This window comes from Brachionichthys hirsutus, chromosome 11, assembly GCF_040956055.1.
Source record: "Brachionichthys hirsutus isolate HB-005 chromosome 11, CSIRO-AGI_Bhir_v1, whole genome shotgun sequence".
Lineage (NCBI taxonomy): Eukaryota > Metazoa > Chordata > Actinopteri > Lophiiformes > Brachionichthyidae > Brachionichthys > Brachionichthys hirsutus.
This window is the reverse complement of record NC_090907.1, coordinates 7368721-7381916: the sequence shown is the minus strand read 5'-3', so window position 1 is coordinate 7381916 and position 13196 is coordinate 7368721. Positions and strand designations below refer to the sequence as shown.

The following is a 13196-nucleotide window of genomic DNA, read 5'->3' as shown; positions in this document are numbered from 1 at the left end:
CATATAGCTCACAGTAAATAAGGTACTATCCATCCTTAAGAATTAAAACAGGCTATTTTGATTCATTCGGCATCAAACACATTCCTGCTCGCGGGAGAGGAGCGCGCGCGCCCGCGAGCTGTCACGTGAGAGTGGGTTGGTGTTGTGTCACGTGAGGTGTCGCTTCTGAAAGATGGCTGCGACGAGCCCCGAACAAAAACACCGTGGCCGGACTGGCTGGTCTACCTGCTGACAGACATCTTTAAACATTACAGGATGAGGGAATCGCCTCGATGTCGACCCGCAGCGCGCTTCCGTGTTATGAAGTTAGCGCGGCGCGAGTGAAACAGGTCGCTTTCCGAAGGATTGCTAGCTGCCAACTACTACAATTGGTGAGCGAAAAAAAACAAACAAACAAGTGTGTGTTGTTTATTGTTCCTTAATTGCATTGAAGATAAGTTGAAATATATTTTATATATACATGTATTATATATGCCGTCAAGCGTTGTGTCGGTAATGTTAGAAACTGAACCCAGGATGGCTTTTAGCTTGCTCGATTAAAGTGTTTTCATGTTAGCCACTTCGCTAAGCTAACTGTTCGCGTTAACTTACTTTTACTTCCTCAATTTTTAAAAAACATTTCTGACACGATATTCGGTATTTAAACGGTATTTAAATATTTTGTGAAGTTATACTTTACTCTAGGTTCGGTCGCCTGTGTTGTTTCTACGGGGGGGGGGGGGGTCTCTGACAACCCTCTTGCTACCTAGCTAAAGTGAGTTGGACTCTGTTGTGGCTTTCTTATGGTAAAGGTGGACTGAACGAGCTTAAACTGATGGAATGAAGGAACTCGGAGGACAATGACTCAAGTGTATTCACTAACTTCACATTACCGTGTCATTACAGTGACCTACTTCTCTCCTTCTGTGGAAAACAACTACCCCCAAGTTGCTGCAATCAAGTTATTGCTCTTCTTACTGTCAATGTGTTTTGTATTTTTCAGCTCTTTCCTCAGTGAGGAACGGGTGCTTGAGTGGGTCTGCCCTCGATGTCCTCGGTTTGGAGCCAGTGAGGCATGTGCAGCAGGACATTGCGTGATCTTTAACGGGCACTGGAGACTCACCATGGATTGGCTGATGCATTCGGTTCAGGAGGACCTGGGAGTTGACAGATGGCAACAAGGCCCAGGCCCCCGCCCCAGGGAGATTGTCGCTCTCGTTACGAACCGCTGGGTGATGGGCCTCAGGGAGAGGAGGGTTGTGCGCTGTGCTCGCTTCGAAAGCATCAGTGAGACAGAAATTCAAACGTACCTTCAGTGCTGCCAGGCAAAATTGCCTCCTGGGTGGACGCGCGTTTGCATTCAGGGTCTGAGGAAAAGAAAGTTGAACTATAGATTAGCCAGAGACCCTTGCCATCAACAAATGGAATTCATGCCACAGGATTCTTATGTCAAAACCATGCAGTGTGTATCACTGCATAATGTCAGGTACTGTATATGCTCTGATATGCTATTGTAAAACCTGCCACTTTATAGCTCTGCTGAAGCTCAATCAGAGCAAAATATTCTCAAAACGGCAGACATTTTTCACAGCGATAAATGTGACGATAGCAGGTTGTACGCAGATGAATCAACAGGTCAAGCTGCATCAATTTTGCTTACTGGCTAACTGAACGGTTTTGCTACACAAAATGGAACTGAACCACAATTAAATTAAATTAATTAATTAAGACCTGTGTTTATCTGCTATTTCATGTTATTGTCACTGTAGTGGAAAGAAAGTTGTATTGCCTGTTCAATTATTCATGAATATTACTCTTACTGAAAAATCTTCTAAGCTGCTTTAACATAATAATATTGTTGTTCTGAGGTGAAACGGTTACCGGTATTTGATATTGTGAGCTACACACAATTACTGATCAACTAAATGCATGACTTTTCTCCATTAAAATCAGTTTATTAATTTATTTTTTGTGTTTCAAGGCTTAATATCTACAAAAAATATTTTTTTTAATCTGACATTTTTATAGATAAATCATTACATGGAAAAAATGTCTTTGATTAGTTGAAAATAAAAATAATTCTTCATTTCAGCCTCGTTATCAGAGTATCTATAGATTCACCAAGTAAAAGCCTGCCTTTGTGGACTACTTTAATGTCTAATCACAACCGTCTTTAACTCATTGAGTGCCAACCATTTTCAGCTCGGCTATATGCTGAGTGACCCAGTTTTAATTTGGGTTTAATTATGTTTTTGAGGAGAACATGTTTGACATAGTAATGCATCAGACCTTTTCTTTTTTCAGGAATTTATGGCGTGAAGCTCATTCCAAACATGTGCAACCATATGCAGGAGCCAGTGAGCAGACGCATACTGCTGCTGTAGATGCAGTGCGTCACGCTTTACAGAAACTTTTCAATTCCACGTTCATCTCAGCTGAAAAGGTTTCACCATCCCTTTCTCCAGCCAAAGAAAAGGAGAAAGAATACTGCATGCCAGGCAGTTCAACTTGCTTTTCCAAGCATCTCTGTCCTAATGTTCTTCCTGCAGAGTGTCTATTGGAGACAGCAGAGATGCTCTACGTGATTCTACCGTACAGTCAGTATTCACTTCATGATGTTGTCTCCTTCAGCCCAGCCAAGCTTGCTAACAGCCATGCCAAAGTGTTGTTCATTCTCTACCAGGTACTAATAGGCCTGCAGGCCTGTCATGCAGTAGGCCTATCTTGTGGAGAGCTCTCTTTGCAGGACATAATTGTAGATGAGCAGCTCTGTAGTCGTCTAAAACTCAACCTAGCCCATTATGAAGAGCTGGGAGTGGAAGAGGAAATGGACTGCAAAGTCATTGGCAATCAATTGCCAAAATGTGTCCTGCCAATAGACAGTTCATGTATGGGCCAAGAGAACAAAAGACTTTGTGAAGACTGCTTTGGTGAACTCAAGCGATTGGTTCTGGACTGGGTACATGGGCGTGTCAGTAACTTCTGCTACTTGATGGAACTGAACAAGTTAGCTGGACGGCGAGAAGGAGACCCTAATTATCACCCTGTTCTGCCTTGGGTAGTGGATTTCACTGTACCGCTGGGAAAATTCCGGGACCTCAGGAGGTCAAAGTTCAGGCTCAATAAGGGAGATAAGCAGCTGGACTTCACATATGAAATGACCAAAGAGGCTTTGGCTGCTGCATTGGGCAATGTTGTAGGGGGGAGTGGTTTGGGTGGAGACCTCAGTGGTTCTGTTGGCACTGGAAATGCTGGACAGGCTGACCACCTCCACGTACCTCATCATATTTCCGATGTGCTTTCAGACATTACTTACTACGTCTACAAAGCCCGGCAAACACCCAAGTCAGTGTTGTGCAGCCATGTTAGATCTCAGTGGGAGCCAAATGAATACCCAGCCAGTATGGAGCGGATGCAGAGCTGGACCCCTGACGAATGCATTCCAGAGTTTTACACAGATCCATCTATTTTTCGTTCAATCCACCCTGACATGCCAGACCTGGATGTGCCTTCCTGGTGTAAGTCATGCGAGGACTTTATTGAGGTCCACCAACGTCTTCTGGAGAGTAGAGAGGTGTCCCAGCAATTGCATCACTGGATAGATCTCACATTTGGTTATAAACTCTCTGGTAAAGAAGCCGTCAAGGCAAAGAATGTGTGCCTGCATCTAGTGGACAATCACACCAATCTGACTACCTATGGTGTAGTTAAACTCTTTGACCAACCACACCCGCCCCGCTTATCTCCTTCCCAGTATGCCCCAGTGGAACCTCCTCTCGTTGGCCTTGCTGCTCTGAATGTGCCTTCTCTACACATCCCTCAAATCAACGCCATGGCTGACACTGTGGATGGAATGGTTCCAGAGTCAACTGGGTGTGATTCCAGTGGCTGGTCCATGGTAGACAGAGATGAAGATCTTGAACAAGGTATGGAAGCTCTGGATTCATTAGCATCAACTGGCTCATCCACTTCTGCTTCCTGCTCTGTGCCAATTCCAAACATCAGCACAGCAGGTGGGAAGATTGGAGGAGAGCACACAGCACTTACTGTATCTCAGTCGCCAAGTTCATTCCCTGGTGATTTCACAAGTGGTTTAGGCCCTGGATTGCGAAGTGCCATGATACAAAGAAGTGGGACAATGAACAAAAAACTCGGGGAGGGGAGTGTTCCTGCCACCAATGCTGAGGAAGTCAAAATCATCCTCCCTGAAGGCTTCAATCCAATACAGCCTTTGGAAGAGCTGGAGAAGTTGAACAATTTCCTGGTGAAGAGCCTGCATGCTGAGGTTTGGCATCCAGCAGGATCAAGCGATGGCAGTGTGAGAACTGAATCGCTACCCTCACTTACACGTCTCTTCCAAAGAGACATGCAGGCTTTCGGTGTTGCTATCGCTGAAATGTTCCACTCCTCTAAACACAGAGGGCTGAAACCGGGCAGCAGCCTCAAACAGCGTTTCCAAGCCGTTTTGAAGTCATGCTCTGGCAGCCTTCGTGATGTGCCATTGTCTTTGCATCATGCTCTTGAGACACTGTTGCTATTGGAGAGGCACTCTGAGCATGCTGACAGTCAAGTGACAGATTGCCCAAATCCACTCCTTTTCAAATATGACCCCGTCTGCGATGGTCTACCTCCCCCAAACCCCTGTCAGCTATTGAACTCGATCACTACCCCCTTTCCGTTCCCGTCCTACTTTGCAGAACTTCACAACTTCATCTTTTCCTACCATGCTAAGATGGAGACTTCGTGTAATCTTCAAGGAAGAGACGTTGTCTTTCACCTGTGGCAGCAGCTTGAGACACTATTGCGGGGTAATATCACAGCTGAGGGTCTGGAGATTCTCTTGCCTTTCATTCTGTCCCTCATGCTTGATGAGTCAACCGCAGTCTATGCTGCTTGGTACCTTTTTGAGCCCATATCCAGGGTCCTGGGACCCAGAAATGCAAACAAGTACTTATTGAAGCCACTGATCAATGTTTATGAAAACCCTCACTTCCTGCGAGGCCGTTTCTATCTCTACACCGACTGCTTTATTTTGCAGCTGATTGTCAGGCTGAGCCTGCAGGCCTTCCTGTCCAGCCTTCTCCCCCATGTGTTGCAGGTCATCGCTGGATTTGACATCTCAGGCTCTGGTGTGGAGACTTGTAAAAGGCTGAGGGGTGGGACATGCCATTTAGAAGAAGAAGAAGAGGAGGAATTTCGGTGCGGTGAGGTTCGGTCATCTTCTGGGTCTGTTAGTGGGAATATAGGAGGTGGTGGTGGAGCGAGTGGAGGAGTCAGTGGTGTGGGAGATGCAGGGCTGGTTGATTACTCCTCTGGAATTAGCCTCAATGACCAAGTGTTTCTGTCAGAGGCAGAAGACTTTCAGAATGGGTTCTATGTCAACAGCGGAGCCGGAATGGCTGCCGGAAAACAACATAGCCAGAACTCTGCGGCAAAGGACCAAGACCAGGAGTCTCTTAGTGTAGGGAAACTAAGTGACAAAAGTAGTACAAGTGAGCTTTCATTGGGCGATGGAGACTCGATGCGAGATCGAGTCAGTCTCAAATCAGCTGACAGCAGTCAGGACCTGAAACACACGAGTGAGGGAGAGGAGGGAGGAGAAATGGAAGAAGTGACTGAGACTAATGAGTGTAAAGACGGGGATGATGACCCTGTTGGTCTCAATGTGGAACTCACACTCTCTGGCTGTACAGAAGGGTCAGGAGCCACAGTTGGCACTCTGGAGGGTGAGTTTATGAATGGAATGCTATTAGAAGACAGTAGGAAAATCGATGTGGGGGGTGAGGAAGAGGAGGATGACCACGATCCATCAGAAGACACTGAGGAGAAGGAGCAAAAGATTCTTTTAGGTGAGTGAGTCGTCAAGTTTTCTGAAAATTTGTGTTAACTCGCTGATTTTTTTTTCTGTAACGCTTATAATCATGGCTCTGCTCTCAGATACAGTCTGCAAAACAGTTCGATGGCTGTCGGCAAAGCTTGGCCCAACAGTGACATCTCGATATGTCGCCAGAAACTTGCTGCGATTGCTCACAAATTGTTATATTGGTATGTACATTTGTGAGCATGAAGATGATTTTCTGTTATTTCCCTTCTTTATATGCTCGGACAATACTCTGAAGTTTTCTATGCTTGTAGGGCCTGAGAAACACCAGTTTGTGACCCCAGGTTCTGAAGAGAGCAGTCTGGAGATTGTGGGAATGGGCAGCGTGTATGAGAAGAAACCAGTGGTTGGTGACCAGACAGCAGGGCCTGTTTTGGACTGTCTCATCTACATAGCTCAACTTTATGGAGAGCCCGTTCTTACTTATCAGTACTTGCCTTATATAGGATATCTGGTAAGTTGGGGGGGGGAGCACAAACAAATTAAATGTAATTTGTCCTTTTGACTATTTGTATATGAACAGTGTGTGTAAGACCATTAACACTTGTTTTTATTTCACAAATATTTTCCCCAGGTTTCTCCACCTTCTTCACAGCGTCTTAACACACGCAAGGAGGCAAGTCTACTTGGAGCTGTTGCTCTTACCCAGAAGATTGTTGTCTTTCTCTCCGATACGACTCTGATGGACATGCTTATGAAGATAAATCAGGATGTGCTGCTGCCTCTACTGGACCTGCTCACCACCCCTCGTTTAGGGTAAATGACAAACCTCACAACCACATACTTGGTGTAGCTGGATATATAAGTTACGGTTGTGTCCCGTTGGTAATTTATTCTAAGACACGTGAAATAGCAGAATTTCGCAAAGAGCTCATTTTGGTTGTTTATATGTCAGGCATGTAAAAGTTGTATATTTTGCGGCTTTAGGCGTAAGCACTCTTTAATCTTTGTGCTAAGTGTGCTCAGGGAAACATGTTGCATTAGATCTGTCATTCTCTCCATTGTTGGTTGTGCCGAATCTGCCGTGTTCAGGTTTCCCAGCGGGGTGCAGACACGCACTGCAATCTGTCTCAAGACACTCAGCCTGATGGCTCTCATCTGTCTTCGCATTGGGAGGGAGATGGTGCAACTGCATATGGCTGACACTCTTCGTCGGTTCTTTGCTGTTTTCTCTCTGTTACATTCTCTGCAGCCCCAGGTATACACAAGAAAACACACAGCACATGCAGACTTACAAGGATCATATGAAGTCTATTTCTAGAATGCTTTTAACAAGCAGATATTCTGTGAAAGGCTTCACAAGAACTAAAGATATGAAGGAAGTAAAAAATATGTAAGAAAAGAAAAATGAGCTTGGTATAAAAACTAGCACCGACAGAGGGAGAAAAAGCGAGTACAAGCAGGACAGTATGAAAGACTATTCATGTAGTTGTATGCATTTCTCCTCAAAATGGAAACTACAAATGCAGCAATTTTACTCTTACGCCATAGCTGGACAAGGCCACCCGCAGAATTGTAGGCGAAGTCACGGTTGTGGACGTTTACACAGCCGAAGAGTCGATTGTCACATATGAGTTGGGCGTATTGGAGGAGCTGCAGACGGTGTTCAACCCTGAGATGGCTCATGCCTCCTACATCCCCTTCTGTTGCCTCATAGGTAGAGAATGCCTTGTTTCACATAAACATGAAAAAGCCAGTTAGTTGTGCTACAATCACATGTATGCTATTTCTTTTTTTTTTTCTATAGGTGACGTGGCCATTCGAAAGTTGGTTCCCAACCACGAGTTGATCTGGCAGTTGTCCCAGTCCTACCATCATAGTGTGAGTCAGCGTAGTCCAGAAACCAGTCTCCCACCAGCATCCAGGACGGATTTACCTCCTTCCTCCATAGGGCTTGCTCCGGACTTTACGAGACGTGTGGGTTGCAGCCCATTTCCGGCTCCCACGGGTAGCTCCACACATCTGAGAGACTCCCTCCCTGAGTCGGGCATGTTTGGGAGCCACTTGGTGGGAAACCGAATCCAAGTGTCCCGTGAGACCGATTATGAAGTTATCCCAAACCTGGGCTTGGCAAACTCATGGGGACGCCCCAGCCATATCATCAACACTGGTTCCACCTTTCCCGCTCCATCTGTTGGAAGTGGTTCCTTTGCTTCCTCTTGGGTTACATATCCATCTTTAGAGGAGAGCGCCCTGAAACAGGAACTCCCTCGCAGTAGCCGCTCACTGCAGGGCAACTGGCTGGCCTATTGGCAGTATGAGATCGGGCTCAATCAGCAGGATTGCTTCCATTTCCATCAGATCCGACTGCAGAGCTTCCTGGGTCACTCTGGCACCACAAAGTGTTTGGCACCACTGGCAGGAGAGGATTACTTCCTTTCTGGTAGTAAAGACAAGACTGTTAAGCTTTGGCCCCTCTATAACCACGGAGATGGAACCCAGGAGGTGGAACCCAGGCTGACGTACAACGACCATCGAAAGTCTGTTTTCTATGTTGGGCAGCTCGAGGCTTCGCAGGAGGTAGTCAGCTGCGATGGTGCTGTGCACCTGTGGGATCAGTATACAGGTAAGGGAGATTGAGTGCAATGCATTTATGCTGTTGATATGAACTCTGAGTTGAGTTACTGGACATGCGCCTCAATGGATGGAATAAAATAACTATACTGCACTCTTATTCTTTGTTCTTAGGCAAGCAGATCCGCACATATGAAGCCGTGGATGTGAAGAACCCCATCACGGCTGTTACTACGATGCCAGCCCCAAACTGCAGTGTCATATTTGGTAGCGCAGATTCTGTCCTTCGCTTCATTGATCCTCGTAAACCAGGACTGCAGGTAGCAATTTAAGTTAATAAGCTCATTTTGTGGAGAACCATTCAGCTGCAGAAACCACTTACCAATAATTGCAGTGTTTTCAACACAGTCGCATTTTTTTTTTTACTGTTATCCACTAAAGAAGAATTTCAGCCTTGACAATTACAAATCTTTCTGTGTCCCCAGCATGAATTTCGTCTGGCATACAACAATGCAAGTGCTGGGCTCACCCGCTACTTGGCAGTAAGCCCTTCTGGACGCACTGTTGCTGCAGGCTTCTCATCTGGCTTCATTGTTCTGCTAGATGCACGCACTGGACTTATTCTGAGGGGCTGGCCGGCTCATGAGGGAGATATCCTCCAAATGAAGGTATAGTCTTTTTTTGTGTGTGTGTGTGTGTGTGTGTGTGTGTGTGTGTATGTGCAGTTCTTCTTTTGCTTATGTCTGTATGACTACAAATTGGTATATTAAGGTTGTACAGTAGTCCGTGGTGTTAAAGGTATGATCGGCCTATTGAATTGAAGATAATCTACCAGTAACAAAACCGATTGCATCAAATGCATTTCTTATTAAAATAATGATTGTCTGAGCAATTTGGCATCATTGTGCAAAATAAATGAGTAGGTTAAAATTGACAAACTGGATTAGGTAATATTAGTTTAAGTTACTGCAAATATTGAACTACTGAAATAAAGAGGACTTTTAGAATAATCAAAAGAATGTGTGCGTATAAAAAAAAAAGGAAAGGAATGTAAGAGATTGCCAGCAAAAACATTTTTTTTGCAGTGCATTTGAATGCATCAAGAAGATGCGCGTAAATCAGTGTTGAAAACTCCAAGTGAAGATTAAATGTTTTTTAGGTTTTGTAATGTTCAGGTTTTACATAAATATATGGGATTTGCAACATTTTTGCATCATGGCTTGTCTGTATTTTAGAATGCAATACAGCTGGATTAAATTGTGTCCGCGCTCCACCTTGAAGTTGAAGTTTTTGACCCACGTCATGGACAAAGAGATGCAGGGCATGATGTGTGTCTTATGAATGAGCTTGAGGAACCTAAAAACATCCAACAAGCAGCTTCCTTGACACAGCTGCTTTTTCAGTGATTTTTTGGTGTATTTATACTGCGTTCTGTGTTTTATTGCATCACCCTGCAGAATTCAGTGGGCATGAAATCCTAATCAGGGTTTTTTGCGAAACTATTGAATTTTCTGGAGGATGGCAGTTGTGGAAGTCAAAACCCATTCAGTGCCAGTTTATTACTCAGGAATTCCCACATTGCATCCGTGTGTCAAACTGAAACCTTTTGCTGAATTGTTTGAACAGAATACAGCAAACTCCGTTGCTTGACATGTTGTTTGAAGGAGACTGGATATTTTCGGTTAAAGAAGTCTCAGTAATAGTTTGTAAAGCCCACGTCCCCTGTCTCTGCTGAAAAATTCAAAAAGTATCTTATTAGATGAATTGGATTTGCACTGGTCGGGAAGAGGACTGTTGCTGTCTTTTAGTAAATATTCAAGACAAATGGCTTTAATTTTAACAGTCCCTAATGGTGGCGCTGAAGAGGAACAAAGTGGTGCAGAGATGGTGAAAGTTGTACCCAACAAATCTGTTGTCAACAGAGCAGAGGGACGAGCAAACTTTATTTAACCCGAAGTTAGGTCAAGGATTGTATTTCTAGTTTTAAAGGCTCAAGTTCATGCAAATATGGACACAAGTTACTCATTCGAAAGCCCACGTTGGTTCTGATTGGCACATTCATATTACGCAGGCTTAGTAAAGAACTCAAGGGTTCTGTGTGTCAACCATTGGCTGTTTTCACATTAAACTGGTAATGAAAGGAAGCTGTTCTTTATTTATCTTATATTATTTATCATATATTCTGTTGTAAATGAAATTGTTTTATCTTATTCAACTCTAAGATAAAGGTCCTGAATGTGTGGTTGCTGCAACGGTCTGGTTGTTCAATTTAATAAACTGATAAAAAGGATATATATATATATATATATATATATATATATACGTATGACTTTATCTGTTTCTCCACGTAAAAGTATTAATTTTATTTTGAAATCATTTACTACTTTTAATTGCATGGCTGTAACCACAATCCAATTTCATTTGGAGTTGCTTTGGCAAGTATAAGCTGGGTTCTGCTCTCAGCGGTGACCTCCCGTCTTGCATTTGACTTTTCAGGCTGCAGAGGGAAACTTGGTCATCAGCTCCTCCACTGACTACACACTCACTGTGTGGAAAGAACTGGAACACAAGCCTCTTCGCCAGTACAAGTCGCATTCAGACCCCATTCATGCCTTCGACCTCTACGGCTCAGAAATTGTGACTGGAACTGTGGCCAACAAGATCGGCGTGTACTCCATGGCAGATATCTCTGCGAGTCCCGTCAGTAGCACAAAGCTGAGCTCGGAGAACTTCCGCGGCACTCTGACCAGCCTGGCAGTCCTGCCCACCAAGAGGCTGTTGCTGCTGGGCTCCGATAATGGTGCCATCCGTTTATTAGCTTAGGGAAGATTGGTGACTCCCAGTTACAAAACTCCGTCTTTTCCCTGATCCTGAACGTGGTCCTGTTCGTGGAGACGGCAGGTGTCGGATCCCTCTGTCCCGTCAGTTGTACTGAGAAAAGACTAAATTGCTTTTTGAATGAAGCGGCACAAACTTCTTATTGTATAAGCTTCATAAAAATAATGAATCTTATCACTCTTGGATGGCAACAAATTTGAATAGCAAGCCATGTGTGCCACATAGTTAACATTTATCATGTGCAGTAAATACCATGATATTTTTAAAAAGCCTGTAGGTGATATATTGTACTGGGAAATTCTTATCTTCACAAGGCCGTTTGTTCTTTTGACTATGTAGGTCAGTTCTTCTGTTCAAAATCATGAATCAGAAGACCTGCTCAGGAAGGTGGACCCAAACATGGTTCTTCTGTCGTGTTTATCTTTTCCAAATAGATGTATAAAAACACCAAAAATACTTTGACCTCATTTCCCTCGATGTTAGAATACGTGTGAATCCAAATGCACTGATTAAACTATGCAGTATTTGTAGATGAAATCATTTATTTGTGTGGGTTTTCTTTCTACGTTAGATTATTCACAATTCATGAGTAATAAAAACACTTAATTGTGGACAGTCTCAGTGGAGACTGTTCCATTGTCATTACAAACAAAATTACTGCACAGCCTTCATTCTACTGCACAAGTATGGCTCGGATAGTAACATTTAGATTTTCATTCAATTTTAAAGGTTAAATGTTTTTATTCACTCATAAATGATCATCAGTCAGACCATGTAGCAGCAACATATTGGACTATGCCAGTTGTTATATTCACCACTTTATTATTTCTGACTACAAAGTGAACGGAGCAGTAAATGCCAAGAAAAACCATTGTGTATTACAACATTTATGTTGCTTATGAGTACTTTTACACAATGCCAACAAATATCTAACTCGGTAGAAAAAAAAAGTGCTTTAACTTGTTACAGTATATTTGTGTTCCTTAAGCTAAACCCATTGTCCACAAAGCTCTTAATGAGTCAATCAGTTTTCCAAGGGCCCTTAACCATCCAATAATGAAAGCACTCCACTTTCACTTTTACCACTTTCATGTTGTGAAACAAAGTTTGACTTATTTTCTAATTATTTGCTCAAAGCTTAAAATCCTCTGTACGTATTACACTTTTTGATAACGTGTGTTTTCTAAACCTACAGTGAAAGCTCAAAGAATCAAACGACATTTGTTACAGGACTCTTACAACTGTTTAATTTTTCTCTTTGACATTTTTAAGTGGAGTTGACAAAAACACTTGTTCATTAAATGAATAAAAAATATTCCCTTTGCTTTTGTGAGTATTTGAGTTTTTGTATGATTCACCAGTTCCTTATGGTTCTTAGCCCTGCCTTCTGATCTCGGCTCAATCATGAGAGCTCAGATTAGACAAACTCCCCTCTTGTTTATGCAGACAGATTTAATGCGATCTCTAATCTAGAGTTCTTGCTAAGAAATTTGACAAAAATCTTAATTTCTTTCTCAAGATATTGCTCACAATGTGTGTGTTTTCTGAAATGTATGTATTGGCAGGACACTCAAACGTAACAGTCTGTGAAAGCCAGGGCTTTCTGGGAAATGTGGGTTTGTGTTTATTTGTGTGTTTGTGTGTTTGTGTCTAACTGATGTCACCACGTTTCATTGGTTTTCCTCACAGAGTTGGGTAAGCCACACTTTTGAATGTAATTACTGGTAGTCATATGTCTTGTCAAATATTTCGTTGCATCATGATATCATCATCTGCCGGTTCACATGTGAAATAGCTGAGCGTGTCAGTCTTCAATGTTTAACTAAGGATGAGTCTCAGTAGCTACAATTACAAACAAATAGTGCTCTCAGGCCCCAAATCAATGCAAGTTGATATTTAACTGTTTGCTGAGCAAATGCCAATCCCTCACTCACAGGAATCCTGCCATCAGTGGTCACTTTGTTGCACCTTTTTTTGGACAAGG

General features: G+C 43.3%; 1 protein-coding gene across 1 annotated transcript; it reads left to right on the top strand.

Moving 5' to 3' along the window:
* The first annotated feature begins 1103 nt into the window (after positions 1 to 1103).
* On the top strand, positions 1104 to 11752 carry wdr81 (WD repeat domain 81). Its single transcript, XM_068745341.1, has 11 exons — positions 1104 to 1465; positions 2284 to 5828; positions 5917 to 6024; positions 6115 to 6314; positions 6435 to 6616; positions 6893 to 7058; positions 7352 to 7517; positions 7608 to 8426; positions 8549 to 8694; positions 8860 to 9042; positions 10871 to 11752. Exons 1-11 carry the CDS (start codon positions 1104 to 1106, stop codon positions 11195 to 11197), a joined length of 6204 nt encoding a protein of 2067 aa, XP_068601442.1. The 3' UTR covers positions 11198 to 11752.
* The last annotated feature ends 1444 nt before the right edge of the window (positions 11753 to 13196 follow it).

Coding starts and splice junctions, on each gene's coding strand:
- wdr81 (XM_068745341.1), top strand. CDS start 1,104: ATGGATTGGCTGATGCATTCGGTTCAGGAGGACCTGGGAGTTGACAGA. Junction 6,025..6,114: donor GCTCACAAATTGTTATATTG/GTATGTACATTT, acceptor CTATGCTTGTAG/GGCCTGAGAAACACCAGTTT. Junction 8,427..8,548: donor CCTGTGGGATCAGTATACAG/GTAAGGGAGATT, acceptor CTTTGTTCTTAG/GCAAGCAGATCCGCACATAT.